This window comes from Falco cherrug, chromosome 4, assembly GCF_023634085.1.
Source record: "Falco cherrug isolate bFalChe1 chromosome 4, bFalChe1.pri, whole genome shotgun sequence".
Taxonomy (NCBI): Eukaryota; Metazoa; Chordata; class Aves; order Falconiformes; family Falconidae; genus Falco; species Falco cherrug.
Window position 1 is genome coordinate 27,884,611 of NC_073700.1, and position 22,146 is coordinate 27,906,756.

Genomic DNA, 22,146 nt, shown 5'->3' on the forward strand with positions numbered 1-22,146 from the left:
TCCAGACCGTCCACGGGGTCATCCCATCCCTCCCCCGCCCTCCCCGACATCCAAGCTGCGACGAGCTGCACGTCATGTATTTATAATATAAACTTAGCACATCACATTTCATAGGTTACACAAACATTTGCAGCAAAGCCTGGTGGAGGCAGAGCCGCCCCTTCCCACCCACCTACCGCTGGGCATCAGCTCCACCACCAGCTTGGGGTAGGCGATGTTGGAGCAGCCCACGGCCGTCCCGCACACGCGGGTGCACTCCTCAGGGTCCACGCAGGCCACGGTGTCTAAGGGACAAAGGCAGGTGAAGTGTCAGGACCCCTCCTGGGGCAGGGGCCAGCCCAGCACCCCCTCCCTCCCCTGGCAGCCCCTTCCACCGGGGCAGATATTGCCCCTTTGCTATGGTCACAACGTCCAGACCTCGGCAGAGGACTGGGTGGAGGAACAGGGAGCACATCCCACATGGAGATCCACTTCTGCCTCCCCCCCAGCCTGGTTCCCCTCCATCATCCTCAACACAGCCAGGATCCAGCCCAGCAGCACCACCCTCTTGCACCCAGCCCAGCTCCAGTCCCACCTACCCCCACCGAGCCCTCTCCACATTAAAGCCAGCGACAGCCACCCCGGGGGGGGGGACCTCCAGAGCTGAGATGGGCCCCACCAGGACCTGGGGCTCTGGCCGGAGGTGGCAGAGCCCGGCGGGCAGGCGCTGCCCTCCCCACGCACGGGGCCAGGCGGGTTCATGCACCGTTGCAGCAATTACCCCAGCATGGGCAGCACCCAGCAGCTTCGCAGGACGCGCGTGGCAGCTGGCCAGGATCGTCAACGCCCAATTACTTCTATGTCTCAACGAGTGCTGAACCCTTTTTTTTTATTGTTATGCTCATCAAATATTGAAATGGATGGAAATTAATGTCAGGCATAAATATGGATGGGCTGCCTGGCTCTCCGGTCGGCATGCTCCTGGCGAGAAGCACAGGGAGCAGCACAGGTGATCTCTGCACGCAGCTGGGACCGTCACCCCAGCCCCCCTGCATGGTGGCTGCTGCCAAAGTGGGGTGCAGCCCTCAGCCCCCCAGCAGCAGCATCTGGGGAAGGCAAACACTAGCTGGGAACACATTGGGGCTTTCAGTAAAAAAGCGCGGGTTGCGATGGGGATGCGATGGGAATGCAGCACAGGGTGCAGGCAGCAAACCACAGGCAATGCTCAGCACGTCCCAAGGACGCTAAAAAAGCCCAGCTTGGGCTGTCTTTCCCCAGGGTTAGAGTCAGCACTGGGGCTCCAGCGACTCTGCCCTCCAGCAGCTGAGTAAAGCTGCCATCACCGCTCTGTGCCTCAGTTTCCCTCTCTCTAAAACACCACGTTGCGTGCGGCTGCATGCAAATGGCTGGCGGCAGGCAGGTGGAAGATGCTTCAGAGGACAAAGCAGTGTCTGGGCGTTATAGCCCAGCTGAAACACCCACTCCAGGGCTCAGCTCTGTCACTGAACCCCTCAGTGGGACCGGGAGCATGCAGGAAGCAGGAGCCAAGCCCAGCAGGGCAGCCGGAGCCCCTGAGCCAGGAGCAGGACCCAGCGTCCTACCCCGCTGCTTTGCTTTGTCATTAGGCCCTCTGCTAGAGATGGGAAATTAATTAGGAGCTTGTAATTAATGCTTCCATCTGCAGCCGGGAGGAGCCGGCCCTGGTGCTGGCTGTGGGAGCAGGGCTGTGTCTGCGCCAGGTGCTGCCTGTCCGGCTGGGTCAGCTGGTGGCGGTCGAGTGGGGACACCTGTGATGGCAGGGACCAACCTGCTCAGCCACAGCAACCTGTCCCTGCAGACAGGCAGGGGATCACAAAGGACCTGCCGGCTTTTCCCCTGCACCGGGCTTCATGCAAGCCAGGGGCTGAATTCCCCACGTGGGGTGAAGACTTCTGGGTTCTCCATCCTAGGGGACTGGGGACAGGTGACCCCGGCATCTTCACCCCACCCAGGGTCAGGCGATGCTCCAGGCGTGGGCTCTGTGGTCCCAATCCCCGCCCAGCAGCGCAGCTGTAGGAGCCAGCACATCGCACGATGGATGGGATGCCACATTTATGCCGCTGTGTAATAAATCATGAGCACACACACCCCACTAAAGAGACCATAAATCTCCTTGCACAATGAAAATGGAGCCAGGGCAGTCAGTGGTGGCTGAGGTGGGTACAACCGCAGCACGCTCCAGCCACGCCATGCACACCCACGCTGGAGGCGCCTGCCCTGATCCAGGGCATCTCCCAACCTACCGGGGCTGGGCCACCCAAGGGGGACAACAACGGGGGATGAGGTGCCGGAGCTCCCCTGTGGGTGGTGGCTGGGCGCTCGGCTCTGTCACATTTGCTGTCCCAGGTGCAACCCCATCAGCCAGGGGGGAAGGGGCCCTGCCAGCTCAGCAGGGCTGGGACCTCACCCCAAATACCCAGGTTTGGCTCTAGCACCCTCGGTCTCTGCTGCACCCCTCGCTGCCCAGGCCACCATGTGGAGGTGACATCCCACCACGGGGGCAGCGCAGCCTTTACATAAAGTCATCAGCTCCATCTCAAACACCTCCTGAACTGATAGGCAGCAGGAGCCGAATGCTTCGTTCCTCTTCATGTTCTGATCCCAACACACAGCTGTCGCATCCCCATATCCCGGTGTGCATCCCCGCCTCACTGCCACCTCCCGCACACAACAGACCGGGGCTAAGCACAGCCCAGTGCACAATTCCACACCGGGGGGTGGGCGGGGGGTGATTTTGCCAGCCTTTGCCGTGCACTCACATAAACCCCTTTAATCCAATGCAAGGGGAGAAAAGCCAACGGCTCCCCAAAGCAGCCCATTACTGCAACTTAAAGCTGAGCGGGTGTCAGCCCCTCCTCATCACAGCCTAGCCTGGAGAAAGACTCCCTGGAGTTTCTCCCCTTTCTGCATGTTTCTGACTCGGCTTTTCTTCTAAACCCACCCTGGGCTCGGCACTTCGCCACTCTGCGAGCCCCAGCTGGGGATGGGGTGGCCAGGACGCTGCATGGCCACCGTGTCTACCGAGAGCAGCGCTTTGATGGCCAAGCACCCAGGCCAACGGGTGGCTTCGCCTCAGGAGCCTGACTCAGGCGGGGCTCTCATTTACACAGCTGCAAATCCAGATGAGCTGCACCAACGCCAGGGAGCGAGACGCAGCCCCTGGCACTTACCTTTTTTGCATCAGTGCAAGAATCTGACCCCGATTCTTGAAACTCATTTTTATCTGAGCTTTCAAGCAAAAAGCTCCATGTTTCTGGCTTGTGAGCACCAACTGAGGAATGCAGGGTGGGTTTTTTGCCCACCTCCCAGTTATTAACAGTCTGCCATAGCAAGATCTAGCGACGTGACCATGTCCATGCTGCAAATCTCATGCCAAAGGAGAGGGGTGTTTAGAACAGAATATAATATTTTCAGTTGGAAGGGCCCTACAAGGATCATCTAGTCCAACTACCTGACCACATCAAGGCTGATCAGAAGTTAAAGCATGCTATTAAGCGCGTTGTCCAGATGCTTCTTAAACACTGACAGGCTTGGGGCACCGACCGCCTCTCCAGGAAGCCTGTCCCAGGGTTTGACCACCCTCTCAGTAAAGAAATGCTTCCTCATGTCCAGCCTGAAGCTCCCCTGGTGCAGCTCTGAACCATTCCCACGGCAGTTCTGACCCAGTGCTGCCCCCGGGACTCACCTGGGCTCCGAGCTCGGCACCAGCACGGGGTCCTTGCACTCGGCATAGGAGGGGTTAACCACAAGGCAGAGCTGCTTTCCTGGAAAATAGTGACTTACCAGCTGCCATAGCAGGAGGGGGGAGATTTCAGGGGGGAGCCACTTTTGGGTGTTTTTTTAGACAAACACCCAACCCCTCCCCAGCCCCCCACTGACCTCCCACATGGTCCCAGGGGGATGCTGGGGCCGGGGAGAGGTGTGAGGATGGCATCAGCCGAAAGAGTTAATGTGCAGGCAGGGCTGGGAATGTGTGAAGGCAGCATGTGACTGCAGGTGGGGCAGGGCGGAGTGATGAATCACTCTTTTGCTTTTCCTCTTTTCACTTCTTGCTGTTACCTGTCCGGCCCCAGCACTGCGCTGGCAGGAGCCCACGATAACCCGCCTGCCAGCCAGGGCAATGCACCGGAGGCTGACGGAGACATTCGCCGCCACGAAACCCACCGGCTGACCCAGTTCTCCAGGAACGATAACCAGGGACGGCGTTTGGGCCGAGAAATCCTGCTTTTCTCTGCCCTTTATTAAGCTGGGGTTTTGTTCGTTTGTCTTCCACTTCTTATTTTATCCAGTATTGTTGTTACGTTGAAAGAGCGGAGGATGAGCAGAGTGTGGACCCGGAGGTAGAGGACCCTCCCAGCGGTGCACATTTGCCCCGGCGGTGGGAAGCTCCAGGTTTCCCTTGCCTGGAGCCCTCTTGCCACGCAGAGCTGGGAGCGAGCAAGAAACAGAATCCTCCTCCCTGGCAAAGAGCTCCGGCGTGTCGGGAGCAGGCGGAGAAGGGAGCGGCGTGTTTCCCCAGCTGTGCATCGAGCCGGGGAGGGCAAAGTAAAGCAAAACGCGTATTTAAAGGCTGGGGAATAATTAATTCCTTCTTTACTGTCGACATCCAGCGCTCGCTGGGGGTACACAGCTCCCTTCGGAGAGAGGACCGGCACGTGCGGTCACCATGGCTTTCTCCCAGGTGCAGTGCCTGGATGACAGTCACGTCAACTGGAGGTCCAGTGAGTCCAAACCAGAGTTCTTCTACAGCGAGGAGCAACGCCTGGCCCTGGAGGCACTGGCTTCCCGTGGCCCCGATGCCTTCTATGAGGTCCTGAAGAAGGAGAACATCAGGGACTTCCTTTCAGAGCTGGAGCTAAAGAAGATCCTGGACACGCTGGAGACGTATGACCCCGGCTCCGAGTACATCCCGCACCACGGCAGCAACACGGGGGAGAGCGAAGGCGAGCGCAACAGCCAAGGGGACGAGCAGGACGTGGCTCCCTCCCTGGAGTACTGGCCCCAGAGGTCCGACCGCTCCATCCCCCAGCTGGACCTCGGCTGGCCCGAGACCATTGCCTACCGCGGCGTCACCCGCGCCACCGTCTACATGCAGCCGCCCATCGAGGGGCAAGCACACATCAAGGAGGTGGTGCGGAAGATGATCTGCCAGGCTCAGAAGGTGAGGTGCGCTGCGGGACAGGGCAGGATTAGCCCCGCTCTGTCCTGCCGAGGACAGATCCTAAGGTCCTGCTCAGCCAGGCGATCCCTCTTCTGTGGGGAGCTCTGCCCCTGCAAAGGCATCGGGGTCGAGCGCTCAGTTTTTTCCATGTTCATTCAGTGTTTGGGGATCAGGTTTTGCTGAATATGCCGTCAACTTGGTACGACACGCTGGGAGCAGCGCGACCCTTCCCATGATCCGTATGGCAGCATCATTAATCCCAGGGTCCCTATGGGGCTGTGGGGAAAATCACAGGGAGAGAAATGAGTTGAGCTGCTTCCCAGCTGCGAGCCCATGGTCCCAGGCAGCCCACGATCGTTATTCCCAGAGCCCTGTGTGACTGCATGTGGCAACACGCAGGAACCGGAGCCGCCAAACTCAGCCCTGGGGCGAAGCAGCCAAAGCCACCGGCTGGTGCTGACGTATACGAGGGTCAAGTTTGGCCTGAGATTGCTGTGGTGCTCTGAGCTGGCCTCATCCTGCCTTTAAGAGGAAAACCATGAGATGATGGGCAGGACAAGGCTGCGGAGGTGCCAAGGGGATTTGGGCTGAGACTTGCTCTCCTTGTGGCATCAAACCAAGAAGCAAGGGAGTTGGGCTGTGTGAGCGATGGGGTCAGGCTGGTGTCATGGGCAGGAGGGCCAGGGAAGGAGGAGAAGGATGACATGCATTGAAGGCCAGCAGTTGCTGGTATTTTGCAGTGACCCAGTCCCAGCTGGGAAGGACGGGAAGGGTTGGTACATGTCAGTCTCGCAGTGATTTGAAGCCCTTTGAGCTCTGTGTGTCCACTCCCTTGAGAAATCCAGATCCAATGGAGAAACGACCCAACCCTGGGGATGCTCCATCAGGAAAATGAGGAGATCCTTACCAGGGTGGCTATGGAGCAGAGGGAGACAGGCTAGGATGCGGTGGGTCCATGTGGCTCCAGAGACCACTGTGCTGGGGCCAGAGACAGTGCTGGGGTTCGCAGATCCTGGCAGGAGCGAGGGAAGCCTGGGGCATGCAGCCATCAGAGCCTCTCCAGGACCAAAGGGACGGGGGTCTGAGCACAAAGAGCCCCAGCTTAGGCAGCAGAACTGATGTCCCGATGCATCCGAGGCAGCCAGCTCACGTGGACGGCTGATGCGGGGTGCTGGGGCTGCAGGCAGGAGCCATCTCTGGCCACTGTCACCTTGCAAAAGTTGAGGTGACCTGTCCTTACCTGTCACATTTTCCGACCAAAGGGCTTTGCAGTGAGGGCAAAGGGAAGAGAAGGCTGAAATCCCATGGGATGGAGGATGGGAGAACTCCCCCACGACAAATAATGTCTCATCTTCGGGTTTTTCCCAGCTGCCTCTGACCCAGGCTTGCAGCTCCTGCCTGGCTTTGCCTACTCACCGCTTCCCACCTGCCCCCACGCAAATGGTATCTCCTGAGTCATCCTGCCTCCCTCCTCCTGCTCAGCAGAGCCAGGGGCTGAGTCAGGCAGCTGCCCGGCCCTACTGCCTGCACCATCTCCACCTCGCCTTGGAGCATCTCCAAGCTGCAGGGATACAGCCACAGCTGATGCTGCCGTGCTTGTCACTGGTACCTTGATGTCCCATGAGGAGGGCTGGGCTCTGCCTCCTAGTCCAGGTGGTCCCTGTCAGTGGGATGAGACGTGGTGACACCACTGGTGACATGCAGGAGCCTGCTTGGAGCTTGGGACACCCCAGGAAATGTAAAGATGGGTGTGTGCTTCAAACCTGCAGTCTGCAGGGGCTGGGGGTGGCAGGAGTTAGGGGGTCTGACAAGTGGGGCTCTTCCAGAGGTCTCCCACCCCGTATATGAGGACCATAGCTATTGCAGCTGAATCTGCTGTCACACAGCTGAGCCCAGGTGACTGGCTGGTGTGGGTGCCACTAAGTGGGGACACTGGGCTAAAGCACCCTCCTCTGCACCCAGAGAGTTCAGCCAAGGCTTAAGGTCTTCAGGGCAGCTCGGAGGTGAAGGGGTTTGGCTGAGGAAGCCAAGAGTGGACAGAGGAGCAGTCCAGCTGCCACCCCCTCAGATGTCATGTAGGCTGGCCATGTGCCCTGTCCTTCTGCAGTATCCCTTGGGTCATCCTGTGGAGATCCCTGTCCCATCCCACCAGGCAATGGCCATGCTCTTCATCTGCCTGCGAAGGAGCGTGGGCTTGGGAGAGCTTCAGCGTGGCACCCCAGAGGATGACCCTTGCTCCAGCCACTATCAAAGGCACTTGGTCCAAAATGTTCTCAAGATGACAAACACCAAACAGCGCCGTGCAGGTTGCTGTCTCGTGGCCAGAAGAGCAAAGTTCACCTGAAAGGCAGCCTGGCCGAGGAGAGTTCAGAGCCCACGTGAACGCTGCTGACGCTGGGCAGGCTCACAGCAGCTCAGAGCTGGGGCGAGGAAGCTGGGAGCTGAGATGTGAGGCCCCTTTGATGGTGCAGATGAACCTACTTGCTTGCAGGAACGAGGCCAAACGCTGCTGAGTTTGAAGCCTCTGCTTTGCTCTGCAGAGAGGCAGCCCCAGGCGAGCCAGAGCAGGGGATGCAAATGATCCCCTCCTCTTTCTGGGAATAAAAGGGAGAGAAGAGAGGCAGGATCCTGCAGCCACGTCCCTGCTTTCCCACCAAATCCCCATCTTTGTGGCCAACGAACAGAGGTGGTCAGGGATGTGGTGCACCACCGGGCTTCACCCTGGAGACCTTCACCAGGTCCAGCCATTGCACGGCTGTCTCTCCCTTGACACGGATCCCCTCGGGCTGCAAAGCTCACAGGATGGGTAGGGAGGAAGATCTCCGTCCTCTCCTCTTCTCTAGATTTTGGCTCTATCTGACCAGAAACCAGAGCAGGCTGAAAACACCGACCTTGGCCAAAGCCACCAGAGACAGCAGTGAGTCTGACCTCTTCTCTGCACTTGAGGTTCCAGGTTGGGATTGTGGTGATATAATTACCTTGAGCAACTTCCAGCAAAGGTTGGGAGGCCCTATTAATTACTGTTTACAAAACCTTCTGCCGTTCCTGGATGAAAGGGTCGTCAGGGGAGAGCAATTATTAATGTTACTTGTCCCACCTCTCCCTCATCCCAACACGCTTCCTCTAATTGTGCCTTGGTGCCTGACTAATTTATTAGATGCCCACGTGGTGCGCCCCAAAAGTCATTATCTGATGATTCAGACTGAGCTAATAAAGAGCTGTAATTTCCTCTATAAAACATGATCCTGCAGTTTGTCTGCTCATCAAAGCTGTTCAGAGGGATCCCAATACCATTTGCCCAGGGTCCAAGGGGCTGCAATGCTCATTGCTCCTCGAGGTGTTGGGACCCGGCACCTGCACATCCACTGCGTCCAGCAGATCTTGGCAGCTCCTGGGATCCTGGGAAGGAAAGCATCACCTGCTTGGCCTCTGGGAGCATCTGGCTGTAGATTTGGGGCTGGTTTTCTCCACACCCTCCAGATGAATGGCAAAAGGACAGCAAAGCTGGGATGATGCAGTGGCAGAGGGGCTTTGGGAAGAGATGCATCTCTTCTTCTGCCAAGGACCTCCCCGGCACCGAGCACATGGGGCACTGAGTGCTGCCCTGGTAGAGGTGATGGGGACAAGGACGCCAGATTCACTCCCTGCAGCACGGTTTGCTCCAGGCACTCCCATTCTCCAGGCTGGGAAACAAGTAGCACACAGGATTTCACTTCTCCGGAGCAGATCGACCTCCATCCTTTGCAGATTAAACCCTCTACCTGGGTTTGGCACAGACGCAGCCGGTCCCAGCCGAGGTTGAAGCACAGGCAGCAGCAGATTTCACCCCTGCGGTCCCTGGACAGTCACCGCACTGGGAGCGCTGCCAGCACTGTCCTTGCTTTCACCGGTCCATTCTGTGCCAGTGCAGCGCGTTGGCACACTGGCATGAGATCCGGGTGACAAACCGAGGCCAAGCCTGTCCCGCAGGCAAGACGCGGCGGGGAGAGAAGCAGAAGCGCTGAGTGGCAACAGGATGCACCAGCCCAGCAGGAGGAATCGGGTTGAAAACGTGGGTAAGCGGGTGAAAGCCGGGCTGCCTCCCCAATGCCCAAGCCAGCCACCCTGGGCAACTGCCCGCAGCGTGCTGCCTGCTCGCCAGCCCCACCTGAGCGGTGCTTGGGATGGGGGACATCACCGTGCCCTGCCCTCGTCCCCGCAAAGCACCTTCCTGTCTGCACAGCCATAGCAGCAAGCCAAGGTCTAGGGAATGCCAGGACCGCAGTGGGAAAATGCTCTTTTCCTCCCCAAATGAAGGCCAGTACTATTCTCATCCCCATTTGAAAAGCCCTCAGCTTCTCCTGGAGAAAACGTGGTGCACAGGCACAGTGACACCACCAGAGCCACGAGGAGCCAACCTGCCACCAAACCCACCTCCTTGAGCTGCGGAGACGCCATCCCAGCTCAGGTACCCCTCACCCGGGACTTGCGGCAGCACAGCTCCAAACCAGCTACTTGCTGTAAATGGAAAAGCCAAGCCCTGAGCTTCCAGAGTAGCTTTGAACCTGTCCCGCTTCACATCACTGGTGAGGCAAGCAGCCCATGCAAAGCTGGCACCTGGTTTTCTGCCTCAGTTTCCCCACCAGAACAACAAGAATGGGCAAAACACAGGAGCAGGTGCACAAGGGAGTGAGGATTTATCCTTTCATGGCAAAGCCTGCTGAGAGGCCCTCAGGTGAGGATAAATGGGAATTCAGTTAAAATCGAGTGGCAGAGACGTATTGTCCCCTCTCAAATGGCTCACTGGCACCTTCCAAAATGCTCCCCTGGCGTTGGGGAGGTCAGGGCAGCATCAGAGACAGGCTAGGGCTCCCCACGCAGCCTTGCTCCTCACCCCATCGCCTGCAGAAAAGGAAGAGCCAGCAGTGTCATAATGCATGATCCTCTTCTTAATTAGAGCTCTCCACCTCCTGTGGCACAAAACTAATTAAAAGGCAGCTTGGTGCTTTGAGAACCCCAGACTGGACGTGCCTGAGTGTGCAAGTGCCCGGCCCCATCCCGATCTCTTCCCTCCTGAGGGAGGAGCACCCCAGGGTCTCCCTGTGTAATCCCATGGCATGCACACTCCCATGCTGGTGTCCTCGGGGCTTGGCCACATGCTGTGGCCAGCAGAGCCCCCCTGGAAAGGCGATGGGCCAAGAGCACCCACCTCCCCCTGACCCAGGGCACCTTCCAGGGACAGCCACAGAGATGGGGGCACCGATGGGTTTCCAAGCATGGGATGATGGATGACATACCAGTGCCCTGATGACAAGCCACTTTCCTGCATGGCTGTTGCCACCCCGTGTGGGATGAGGGGAGGCAGACATGCTGTGGGGCTGCGCTGCCCTATTGCTACCCCAGGGGCTGCAGCGAGATGCTCAGCTGGGCTACGAGCAGCTGCCTCCAGCCCCTTCGCCTGCACCTGTCCCGTGCTGCACCGCTGCTGCTCACTGTCATGGGCAATGCCATCCCCAGGAAGGCAAAATCCATGGGCATGGAGTGAATTTTGATGCTGGGACAGCCATCCCAGCAAAACCCCAGGGCAGCTGGATGCAGCACAGATGCATCTTCCTATTGCATGTGGGACTCGCCCCAGCAACAAACACCCTGGGTACAAGGCAGCTCTGCCTTGCAAAGAATGGTGACACTGCCACGTGCCAAACCCTACCGGCGCTGCACAGAGCACTGGCACTGTCAGCCCAGCTCTGCCCTGCTTTCACCAGCCCGGCAGGAAGAAGCAGAACCCCAGGCACCCACCAGGCTCCCAGCCATGCAAGGGCTAAGCAGCGAGACAGAGAGAGATGTCAGCAGCCCCGATGACAGAAACATTGCCTGCCCCCGGTGCTCTGCTTCGGCCTCACGGTGGAGAGCTGACTTTGAACGCAGCCACATCGCTGCTAGCAGCAGCCTGGACTTGGAACAGCAGGCGGTCGCAGGTGCTGGGAGCTGCAAACTGCCGGCTGCTTTTAAGCAACCTTGTCAGCTCCCACCCAGACCTGTTTTTTAAAAGTCGTTTTAGCTCCTGAATGCACCTCAGAGGTATCCGGGTACTTTCTACCAAGTTTAGCATCGCTTTCAGCTATTTTTTATACCACTTCTCTCATCACAGCATGCACGGTAACCCCAGAGACAGCAGCCACCCCATGCAACGTGCCCTCGGACAGACAGACACATCATTGCACTGCAGGTTTCCCCTCCTGGTGCTCCCTGCCATGGGGCCAGGGGCAGCACCAATAGCAAAGGGACACCAAACTTCTCAGCCCAAAACGGGACTCTAAAATTTGCGGAGCTTGTTAAAGGCATGAAAGTTAGATTCACCCTCATAAATCAATTTTTCACATGTATATGTTACAGGCCACTAGCAGAAACCAAACCTCCCATAGTGACAGCACAGGGATGGGTCTGGGGGCTCCTGCTTTCCACCCTCAGGCTGGCCAGAGCCAAGGGGGGAGCCCAGGCTCCCCCACACCAAATCCTGACCTTCTAGAGAAAGAAGCTCCTGCAAAACAAATGCTGGCTATATCTTGGGGTTGTCACTGGGCCATGCTACCAAGACTCATGTCTCTCCTCCCCTCTCCAGGTCATTGCGGTGGTCATGGACATGTTCACCGATGTAGACATCTTCAAGGACCTCCTGGACGCAGGCTTCAAGAGGAAAGTGGGAGTCTACATCATTTTGGATGAAACCAACGTGAAGCACTTCCTTCAGATGTGCGAGCGAGCCCAGATGCACGCTGGACACCTGAAGGTAAGGCTGGCCCGAAGGGCCGGGGCTGGGTAACCCCCTCCACACAGGGAGATGACCAGATCTACCAGCCCTTCTCCCTGAGAAACAGGGCTACCAAGTCCTGCCTTGGGGGGATCGCAGCCCCCAAACTTTGGGCAGTGCTAGATGAGTTTAGTCCATTTTCCTATAGCCAAAGCTGAAAGTGATGCCCAAAGCCAGAGGCAGCAGGATGGAGGGGAACGGATGAGAGACTCAGACGTGGATTTCCACCCAGCAAAGCTGGCTGCGGAGAGCCCAGGGGGCTACTGGTACCCAGCCAGAGCTTTGGGGCAGGGGGCATTCAGGGAGCTGCAGCCCCACGGGGTGAGGCAGGAGTCAAGCAGGGCACTGCAAAGCCCAGGGCAGAGCTACGTGCTCAGCTCCTTCTGGTGAACAAGCCAGGAAGAGGGAAGGCACGAGGCAGATGCTCTGCCAGGGTTGGATCCACGTTGTCACCAGCCCCACGCTGGCTCCCGCCCCAGGGGCAGGACTGGCAAGAGCAATCGCTGGCCAGTTCTCTTCCTTTCGGGCTTTCCTGCAAGTCAGAGGCAGGAATTAAAAAACTTGATTTTCCCCTTTTCTGGAGCCTCCGCCCCAGCACAGGGCTCGGAGCAGAGCAGGGAGGCACCCACGCTGCCCGCGGCCCCGGCAGCTGCCAAGGATGCCCACACCGGGCAGCGCAGTCGTGGGACTGATTTGCCCGCACATGCCGCATTCACCTGGCCCCGGGGGTGCTGGCAGCTGCACGTGACATTGCTCCTGTGCACGAATCCTGCTTGAAACAAGGGAAGATAGAACAGCACGGAGGATGCCTGGCAGCACAGGGGCTCCATCGCCAGCCCAAAGTGCCCCAAAGCCCTTACATGTCCCTGTGCATGATGGGGTGCAGAGAAAATCACCTGGCACGGTGCTTGTGCAAAGGCAGAAGACAACAAAGGGGCAGAGGAGAGGGTGGGGGGGTGTATCAGCCACAGGAGCAACAACAGGAGCAAGGACCCTCGCTCCAGCTGCAGGACAGAGTCCCAGGCTCTCCGCTGGGCGAGATGCTCCCATCAGCGGCATCGGATGCAAACACACCGGAGCAGCCCAGCAGTTTCACTCTGGGGCTTGCAGACACCCCTCTCGCAGCTGTACTTCCCCCGCCGGCTGTGAGTCGCTCAGCCTCGCCTGTTGCTTGGCAGAACAGTGATGGTTCCACGCCTGACGTCACCCAGCTGTGTGCTGGCTGCCAAATGGCCGGCAGGGAGGCCCGTGCCTGGGCAAGCTCGCCAAATGTGCTTACAGTGAGGGCAAACCCCCAGCTGAGCAGGAACACGCAGGAGCCACGACACCCTCACACCAGCCTGCGGCAGGGCTGGGACAGAGTGGGGCGCGGGGACCCCCACCCCAGGGAGCCGAAAGCACCAGCCACCCGAGCCGCATGCCTTGCCCAGCCACCAAGCCCGCCAGCCCAGCTTAATTGGTGCTCACAACAAATTAAAGCAGACTCAGCTGAGTCCAAACTCCCCGGAGAGTCTGGTATGCTGCAGACTGCTGTGGCTCCGAGACCAGAAAAGCCAGAGCTGACGCACACCGGTGTTTTAATGCATGAGCAGCCCAGCGGCAGGACTGGAAAAGCAGGAGAACATCTGCAAAGCTCGGCAAATGCCTAGAAGTTAGGATTTGCCGCATATTGCAGCCAATTTGCTGGCATGGGATGCAGCAGGGCAGGAGGCTGTGAGGAAACTAGGGCAGTGTCTGGGAGCTGCTTTGTAAGCCAGGAGATGCTAACAAAACCTACGTCGTTATCTCAGCGCCTTCTGCACTTCGCAATTAGCAAGCTGGCTCGGGCAAGGCAGTCGCTTCGTTGAGCAATGGCAAGTGCTTGGGGAGTGATTCACCCTGTCCCGGGCTCGGCAGCCCGCTGGGTGCTTGCTTGCTGCGCGTTTGTCTTGGGAGAGATTAAATAAACAGATCTTACTTAACAGCAGCGATACGCCAGGAGCAAGGAGGAAGGGAAAGGTAACTGGCATCTTGCTTCTAGGGAGCTTTGTTCCCCTGGGTGTTACCTGAGAAAAACCCATGGCTGCTGCGTGCCTTTGTGCGAAGGTTCAGCTCCAAGTGGGGGAGATTAGAGCCCTGGCAGAGCTGCTGGGGGTGCCCAGGCTGGCGACGGGCAGGGGGCTCAGCCTTGGGTGCAAGCGGTACTCGACAGCAGGCCAGTGTGCACCCCACCACCGCCCTTGGCAGCCTCATGTGTAGGGACAACAGGACAGGGATGGGAATTGGCACCCCAACCTGCTTGCCAGCACCTCCCAGCACCCCCAGTGCCGCCCACTGTGGTGCTCAGCACCAGTTTCCCCCCAGCCACACCAGGCAAAAAGGCAAATGCTAGAAAAAAAGTAAAATGAAATGCACAAAAAGAAACCCCACCCAAACTTCTCCATTCAGTGTGTAAAACTTCCCTGGAAACCCGATCAGGAATGCTTTTGCATCGCGCTAAAACCAGTGCTGAATCACCGTCCCTCCTGCCAGGCACGCAGGAGTGGGGACCAGCCTTAGGGCTGCACCAGGGCATGGCCTGCAGGGAGAGGGGAGACCCCAGGGAAGCAAATGAGGAAAGCTGGAGGCCAGGGAGACAAATACTTTTCGTGCTTTTTTTTAAAAAAAAAAACAAAACCAAAAAATAACCAAAAAACCAAACAAACACAAAACAACCAGCCATGGAGGGCATGACCCAGTGACGACACAGTGCCTTTAGCAACAGCATTACCAACATCCCAGCAGGAACAGGAGGAATGCAGGTACTTTCACAAGAAAATATTTTCTCCCCACCCAGGGGAGACCATTTGCGGTCAAAGATGCTATCTCCACTGAAAAATGTGCCCGTGCCCTCCACAGAGATGCACGGAGGCATGAGCCAGACTGAAGACAAAACCCATTTTCTCAGAGCTGGAGCCTCTCCTCCTTGCCTGGTCTCCCTGGGGGGAGGACACGCCGCTCCCCAGCCACCTCCGCAGGGACCTGCTGCCTTTTGGCCCACATCCTCCAGTTTTGTTTCCCAGGGGTGAAAAGATGTTGCCCCACTGTCTTTTTTTCCCCAGCCACCCCTACAACCAGGGCTGGATGCTCAGGTTTAGGAGCACAGCAAGGAGGGAGCCCGGTGGAGGACAAGCCCACTGCCATTGGGTCCCCGTGCGCTGTCCTGGGGTCACCACCTCCCCCTAAAGCCCCTTGTACGTCTCCTGCCAGGGAGGAGGTGAAGCATCACCTCTCCCATGGCGGCATTTGCATAGATTGCAGGAGGTGGAAAGCATTTGGCAGCGCTATCACACACTGCTTGCCCATGGATGCAGGCAGCGCTGAGTGCAGGACGTAGGAAACACTGCCCAACACCTGGGCAGAGCAGGAAATCCCTGAAGTCCATGGCTTGCTGGGTGACCTCGGGCAAGTTATCTTCCCATCGCTGTGGCCAGCTCTGAGCTGGCCATGAAGAGTGTTCCCCAGTCCTCTGAGGGGCTGTGGAGCATCCACGGGGGCACCGATGCTGGTGAATGATGCTCTGAAGACCAGCTCTTCGCTCCTGTGCCTGCTCACCCTTGTGCTTTTGCTTTGCAGAACCTGCGAGTCCGGAGCACAGGGGGGACAGAGTTTTTCACGCGCTCGGCCACCAAGTTCAAAGGGGCTTTGGCCCAGAAGTTCATGTTTGTGGACGGGGACCGGGCCATGTGTGGATCCTACAGGTAATCAGTGGTGTCTCCTCTTACCCACCCCATGGAGGTGTTGGTCAAAGGGCCGACATGGACCCACATGGTCCAGCTCCTGGTCCTGCCCAGCATGGCCCCAGGACCCTGTCCCAGGCATGCTCCCCTCCTCCTAAACCAGGAGATGATTTTGCAAGGCTCCACCTGAGATCTGGAGTAGGACCCAAGGGGTCTCCACCACCCCACAGCCAGGTCTAGGACACCCCTTCCCTTCTTCTCGGAGGTGGTGGGACACACCAAGTGCTTCTGCCAATAGATGTGATGAGCACAAGGAAGGACAAAAGCACCCAGTTGCAGCCAGTCCTAGCTCTTACATTGACCTCAGCTTTTCCAGTTAAACATTCCCAGTACAAAGTATTTTCCAATTTGTCCAAATGAAAATTTACTTTGGTAGAGATAGTCAGTCTTGGTAAGCTTTTCAGCTCTAAAGAACAAGTTTCACAAACATGGAACTGAAACATTTCCTACTTTCTGGCCACAACAAAAACTACGTCCGTTTATGAGTCGCTTTTCTTAACGAGCCCAAACTGAGAAAGGAAAAGTGGCCAGCAGTAAAGCAAAAAACTACCTGGCCAACAGCAAACACCTTCTACTTTTACTTCAAGTTCCAGGGTGCTCAAGACTTCAACCCTTCATTCTAATTTGGAATGAGAGCTATTTCTTCGATCTCATTATTATTAATGTTTACAGTGAGATCATGTCCCTGCTAGCACGATCAATCCCTCGGGGAAAGCCGAAAGCCAGGGCTGGGGAGAGGCGTGTTATTTACCAGTGAGCACTCAGAGAGTTCCCAATGTGTTTCTGTTCCAGTTTCACCTGGTCTGCGGCGAGGACAGACCGAAATGTCATCACAGTCCTCTCAGGCCAAGTGGTGGAGGCATTTGACAAGCAGTTCCAGGAGCTCTACCTCATGTCCAAGGGGGTGAGCCTCAAGTCCATCTCCATGGGTGAAGAGCCTGAGCCCGAGCCCGTAACGCTGCCCTCCGTCGTGCCAGTGACCCCTGCCAACGCTGTGGTGAAGAAGCTGATAAACCCTAAATACGCCCTGGTGAAGGCCAAGAGCGCCGACCAGATCAGCAAGACTTCATCCGAGAACCAGGACAAGAACCAGAAGACAGACAACAAAGGCAAAGCCCTGCCTGAGGGCCAGGGAGGCGACAGGCACGGCGACATGGCAGACCTCTCCCTGCTCATCCACCCCGGCCTCCTGAATCTGGAGAAAGCCAACATGTTTGACTATCTGCCCACCTGGGTTGAGCCCGACCCTGAGCCCGGGAGCGAAGTCTTGGGTTACATCAACATTATTGACCCCAAGATAAAGAACGTGAAGCTCTCGCAGATGAACCGCATCAAAGTCTGTGATGTCTCCCAGGCCAGTGCCCAGCACCGGCAGATGCTGAAGAACAGGGAGATGGAGACCAAGAAAAACTCAGACCAAGAGCCACCTCTGGTGTCCCCCTGCCAAAGACAGACCCTACAGACCACCATGGAAGCTCCTGCAGCCCCTGCTACCAGCCCCGTCGAAGGCACCAGCTGGACAATGAGGCAAGCAGGAACATTTACTGCTTCACCATTGGGCCACCGCTTGAAGCCACCAGAGGAAACAACAGAAGACATCAAGCCACCAGTTCCAAAGCCAAGGACTGTCCCTGTTGGCATCCTTATGACCAAAGTCATTACGCCCTGTGACAGTGGTGTTGCCTTGGAGGGTGACACACAACCACCACCAGCTGACCAGACAGCTGTGAAGCAGGAACCGGAGGAGAACCCCAACAGAACTTCAATTGACACCTGCTATCTGCAGCCAGACCAGCCAGTGGCAGGGCCACAGGAAGACAAAGGGCCTCCCTGTGCCCACAATGGGCTGGGAGAAGAGGAGGAGGAGGAGGAAGAGGAGTACATCACTCTCAGTGACCAGGAGAGCTACTCCAGCAGCTCTGCTGACCACAGCTACCGACGCTCCAATGCCTCCTCCATCTCAGATGAGTACTTTGAGGTGAGGGATCGCTATGGGCCACTCCGACGAACCAACTCAGATGTCACCCACAATGGGGAGATCCTGCCCATGCAGAGGAAGCTCAGCGACCCTCACATCAGCCGGGGCACCTTCCTCAGCCCCCTGGGGAGCCTCCCGTCCCTGAAGCATGTCCGCATGGAGGACGTGACGAAGAGGAGGAGCAACGCTGTGGAGATAAGGTGTGTGCTGCCCCGCACCATTCTGGATGGCAACAGCTCCTACCCCAGCAGTACCACGCAGGTAGGACTTTTTGCTATAACCTTCCCTGTTTCTCCACCCTACAAAGGTTGCAAACCTGGAGGTGACCCAGCCAGCTCAGCCAAGGTGTGGCATCATCCCTAGCTTTGGTGTCGCGTCCTAGATGCTGAGATCAGGCTTCCTATGCGGGAGAATAACGCCCTACGCGTGGCGATGGCAGGAGTCACCCAAGAGGTGCTCTTGGTCAGGAAGGTGGTGTCCGTATTGGTGTCTGGGAGTGCAATGGGAATGGCTAGTAAAGGGGAGATTTTGAGAAATTAAAGATTATCCCATGGCATCAGGCTATGGGATGGAGCCCAGCAGCTCCAGGCACAGCTGTACAGCTGAGCCTGGAGCTGCTGTGCTCTGTCCCACAGCCCGTCAGCGGTGGCATCATGCCCAGCCAGGAAAAGACTGTGCGTGCAGGCGTGTCCTTCTCAGGCATGTTTTCTAGCTCCTTGCAAAAGCGATTAGTATCAAAGTAAAAGCACTCGGACACACAATTAGGCAGAGCAAGACAGCAGAGGAACAGGGACAGCAGCCTCTGTGGGCGAGCGCTGCAGTCAGCAGCTTTGTGGCTGATCCACGAGTGACGCCAGACCTTGTCACCCCACGGGGAGCATGCCAGCACCACACTGACAGACCACAGGGTGCACGCCACCGTCCCCACTGCTAGAGCAGGGGGTGAGTGCCACCGTCCCCGCCATAGCAGGGGCATCACCCTGTCCAGGCAGGGGGATTGCAGGGTCAGTCCCCTGTTTCCACCCAAGCGCTGCAGACTGTTGCACCACGACGAAGCATTCTCAAGGCTCCCCAGCCGCTGTTTTGGGGGCATTCAAACCCCCAGCACTAAATCAGCAGCTGAAATCACTGAAGCCACCTGAGGTTACCCCAGCTGAGCATCTAATCTGTATTTACAGGGAATTAAATTTACTAGCCCAGAGTCCACTTGCTTCTCCCTTCCCAGCCAGTGACACAGATCTCAAAGCAGGGTTTTAATCCTTTGCACATCAAATGTCCCCTCATGCCCTGCAGAGCTGCGCAGGGTGAGAAGCACGGAGCCCTTTGATGCTCTGTCACCCAGGTCCTGGGTGCCACCTTGCTCAGGGTGGCCAGGTATGTTGGTGTTCCTGCAATAACTTGTTCTGGCCCTTTCATGAAAGGCAGATAATTAACACGCCGTCAGGGTTAGGAAAACCAGCACTCAGCTGATGCAAATGCACAGAGAATAGTTTCTCCCATGTGTAAACCCAACAAATATAAGCAACCTTTGATTAACTCTCTAGAAACCTTGAATCCAACAGGAACCACCATCAACCCCCACCAAACACTTTTATTCTGGGTCCACGGTTCCCACACGCTGGCCCATAGCCCAGCGCAGCCCAAGCCACAGGCGGAGGCTCACGCAGGGCAAACATCACATTTTCCATCACACTGAGAACACAGCACCCAAGTTACCCCTGGAGCATCGCCTTGCCTAAACACACGCAACCCTGCCCACACCTGGCTGCGTGGTTAATAGTGTACAGTAGCGTTGGCTGACGCACACCAGGCACAAGGAGCACGCCCGGGACACTCGGGTCCTCTCCTGTCCCTCTCCCTCCTGCAGAGCCCCCAGGTCTGTGCAGAGCAGAAGTTTCCAGACAAGTCCCCCTCCCATTCAGAGACAGGCAAAATACCCACCCTGCCAGCTCCACATCCACACAGAGGGGCTCTCACCTGGGTACAGGACCCTGCTGATCATCCCCGGCATGATGATAACGAACAAGGGCAGCATCTTCAGGTAGCTGGCCAAGATGGAGCCAGCCTTGGCGTGACCCAGGCTCTTTGCAGAGAGCGACCGCTGGACGATGACCTGTGGGAGAGTCAGACAGGACAGCTGAGCAGCCACCAACATTTTGTATTCCACATCAGCTTTCTCCTTACCAAACTGCATCCCAAGCATCTCCAGATGCTGGAGCCACTGGGCATAGGGCCCGAACACATCTCCCAAATGCGGTGTAGATGTGTACCCAACTCACGGGCTGGGTTTCTCTCCAGACCAGCAACCGCTTGGTGTGATGCCATAGCACCACAAAAGCCCAGCGCACCCACAGCAGGGTGTCCTCCCGCCAGTGTCAACCATTCCCCACCAAAACCCTCTCCCCTCTTGCCCCTTCTATTCCATCTCCTCCCCAAAGAGTGACCACAATGAAATGGACACCGAGCCCAGCCTGCTCCTACCACAGCTCCACCACTCACACTGCTCAAACCATCCCACCTCAAAGCTCTGGCCAAGCGGTTCATCCACCGCGCAGCCAGCCTTTGGGCTTTAAGGCAATTTCCCTTAAATAGGCAACATCCGTAGGAAACGCTGACTTTAAAAGAGCTTAGAGTCTCCCCAAAGACTTGCAAAGAACTGCTCAGCACCTGGCAGGATTCAGCCACTCCTGAGCCCCCTGGCTTATGCCGCTGGTGGGCAGGAAGGACAAGGTGCCAGTTCCTAGGGGTGGGATGTTCAAGGAAGCTGTGGTTTAACTTCTGCCTGAGAGTTAGAACATGTCAGGAGCCACAGGACCCACCACCCAGCTCAGGCACCATGTGCACCACATCAGACACATGATGACCTTGAAGAGAAAGGAGCTGAATCACCCCTACCCCTTCCCACCTGAAGACATCTCAGACTTTAGCACTGATTTTAAGGAACCTAGCATTACCTAAGCTAAACTGCTTTAATGCAGCCCTCCCGGTCAAAGCAGGTGTCTGCTCGAGGACCAGAGAGGTCATCAGGACATCGGGATTAAATGACTAAACGCCAAGACGATGCCCACAGCATGGTGGAGATGTGGTGCTGGCAGCACGCGGCAGAGGCAGGGCAGGTCGGTGCAGCCAGCCCCGCAGCCTCCCAGCCCCAGCTCATCCTGCCCTCAGCACCTGCGCTCGCCAGATCCAATCTCACCCGGGTACATCTGCACAGGGTGCAATCACACCTCCAGATTGCGGTGCAGACACACCCAAGGAGGCAGATAAATATCTGGTGACCACAGCCGTGCATTAAGGCCTTACCCAGTCCAAAATTAAGATTAATGGTGCTCAGACCTGACCCAAACGTGTGTCTCAACCCAGCTAATCAGAGCCACCCCCGCAGTAGTGTTGCAGCTCACTGTTGTTTCCTGATCCCACCTCGTCTCCCAACCCTCCCTCCTTTCATCTGATCTCAGCGGCCACCTAATCCCGCAGGTTGGGTCCGGATGACTGAATGATCTTTGGGCCTGAAATGAGCACTTAGATGATTTAGACAGGTGTTCAGGCTGCTGCTGGAGAGAAGGCATTGAGATGCCGCTCGTGTCCTTGGTCCTGGATCTCCAGGCAGCAGTGACCTGGCTCAGGACACTGAGCTGTTGGGCTGCCTGGGCAGCAGCCGCTGAGATGCTGCGATGTGCGGGACAGTGCCTTGCCAGAGCAAGAAATGGGAGGAGCAGTGACGGTTAAGACTTGAGGCAGTTTTGAGCTGTCACCAGTGTCAGAAGGATTTGGGCAAGGGCGTACCCCAAGTGGCAGAGGGATTTGTCCATGAGGACCAAGTCTGTGGCACAGCCATGCGAAGGGGTGTCCTTGCAGGGCAGCAGCACCTTTACGACAGCAATGGCTCATGTCTTTCTCTGCTCTCTAACAAACAGGGGACACACATCTACCGCTACCGACCCCGGAACCCCGTAGGCAGAGAACAAGTCAAGGAGGTTTCCTGCTCCCCAACGCACGAGAAACCCCCCGGGGCCACCAAATACAGAGGGGATGGAGCCGAACCCAAAAAGACCATTGCAGGCAGCCAGCCCTACTGGCAGAGCAAAGCATTCAGCCCCAGCAAGCCCACACAGCCCGGCCACCTCTCACCAAGCAACCCCAGAGCAACCAGCAAACGCTTGACCTCCCTGCCGGAAAGCCAGAAGACAACTGAGGAGATGAGGACACCCCTCGGCATCCCGCTCTCTAAACTGTCCCAGTCCAAGCACCTCAAGAACAGGGTTGCGGGAACCCCAGGTGCTTCTACTGACTCCAAAAAGAAGCCTCCCGAGACCACCAGCCAGAAGGAGCACTAGGCACCGATGAAGGTGGACTTCCAGGGCAAGAGCAGTAGTAGAGCGTGCCTGGACCCCAGGCAGCGCTGTGTTACATGGGGCAGGGGATTCTTGTTTACATTTAC

At 57.3% G+C, this 22,146-nt stretch overlaps 2 protein-coding genes across 2 annotated transcripts in view; one reads left to right on the forward strand and one right to left on the reverse strand.

Annotated features, from left to right (window-relative positions):
• Positions 1-22,146, reverse strand: part of SLC5A10 (solute carrier family 5 member 10) — a 41,368-nt gene that overhangs the window by 4,820 nt on the left and 14,402 nt on the right. Inside the window, exons 9-10 of the mRNA XM_005435679.3 lie at positions 19,683-19,818; positions 177-284 (exon numbers count right to left, since the gene is read on the reverse strand). Of these exons, the coding sequence (XP_005435736.2) occupies positions 177-284; positions 19,683-19,818 (244 nt within the window). The remainder of the gene's footprint in view (positions 1-176; positions 285-19,682; positions 19,819-22,146) is intronic.
• FAM83G (family with sequence similarity 83 member G) lies at positions 4,527-22,129 on the forward strand. The gene is made up of 5 exons (XM_005435678.3): positions 4,527-5,179; positions 11,781-11,948; positions 15,564-15,688; positions 16,520-17,966; positions 21,623-22,129. Exons 1-5 carry the CDS (start codon positions 4,685-4,687, stop codon positions 22,040-22,042), a joined length of 2,655 nt encoding a protein of 884 aa, XP_005435735.1. The 5' UTR covers positions 4,527-4,684; the 3' UTR covers positions 22,043-22,129.

Coding starts and splice junctions, on each gene's coding strand:
- FAM83G (XM_005435678.3), top strand. CDS start 4,685: ATGGCTTTCTCCCAGGTGCAGTGCCTGGATGACAGTCACGTCAACTGG. Junction 11,949..15,563: donor TGCACGCTGGACACCTGAAG/GTAAGGCTGGCC, acceptor TTTGCTTTGCAG/AACCTGCGAGTCCGGAGCAC. Junction 17,967..21,622: donor ACCCCAGCAGTACCACGCAG/GTAGGACTTTTT, acceptor TCTAACAAACAG/GGGACACACATCTACCGCTA.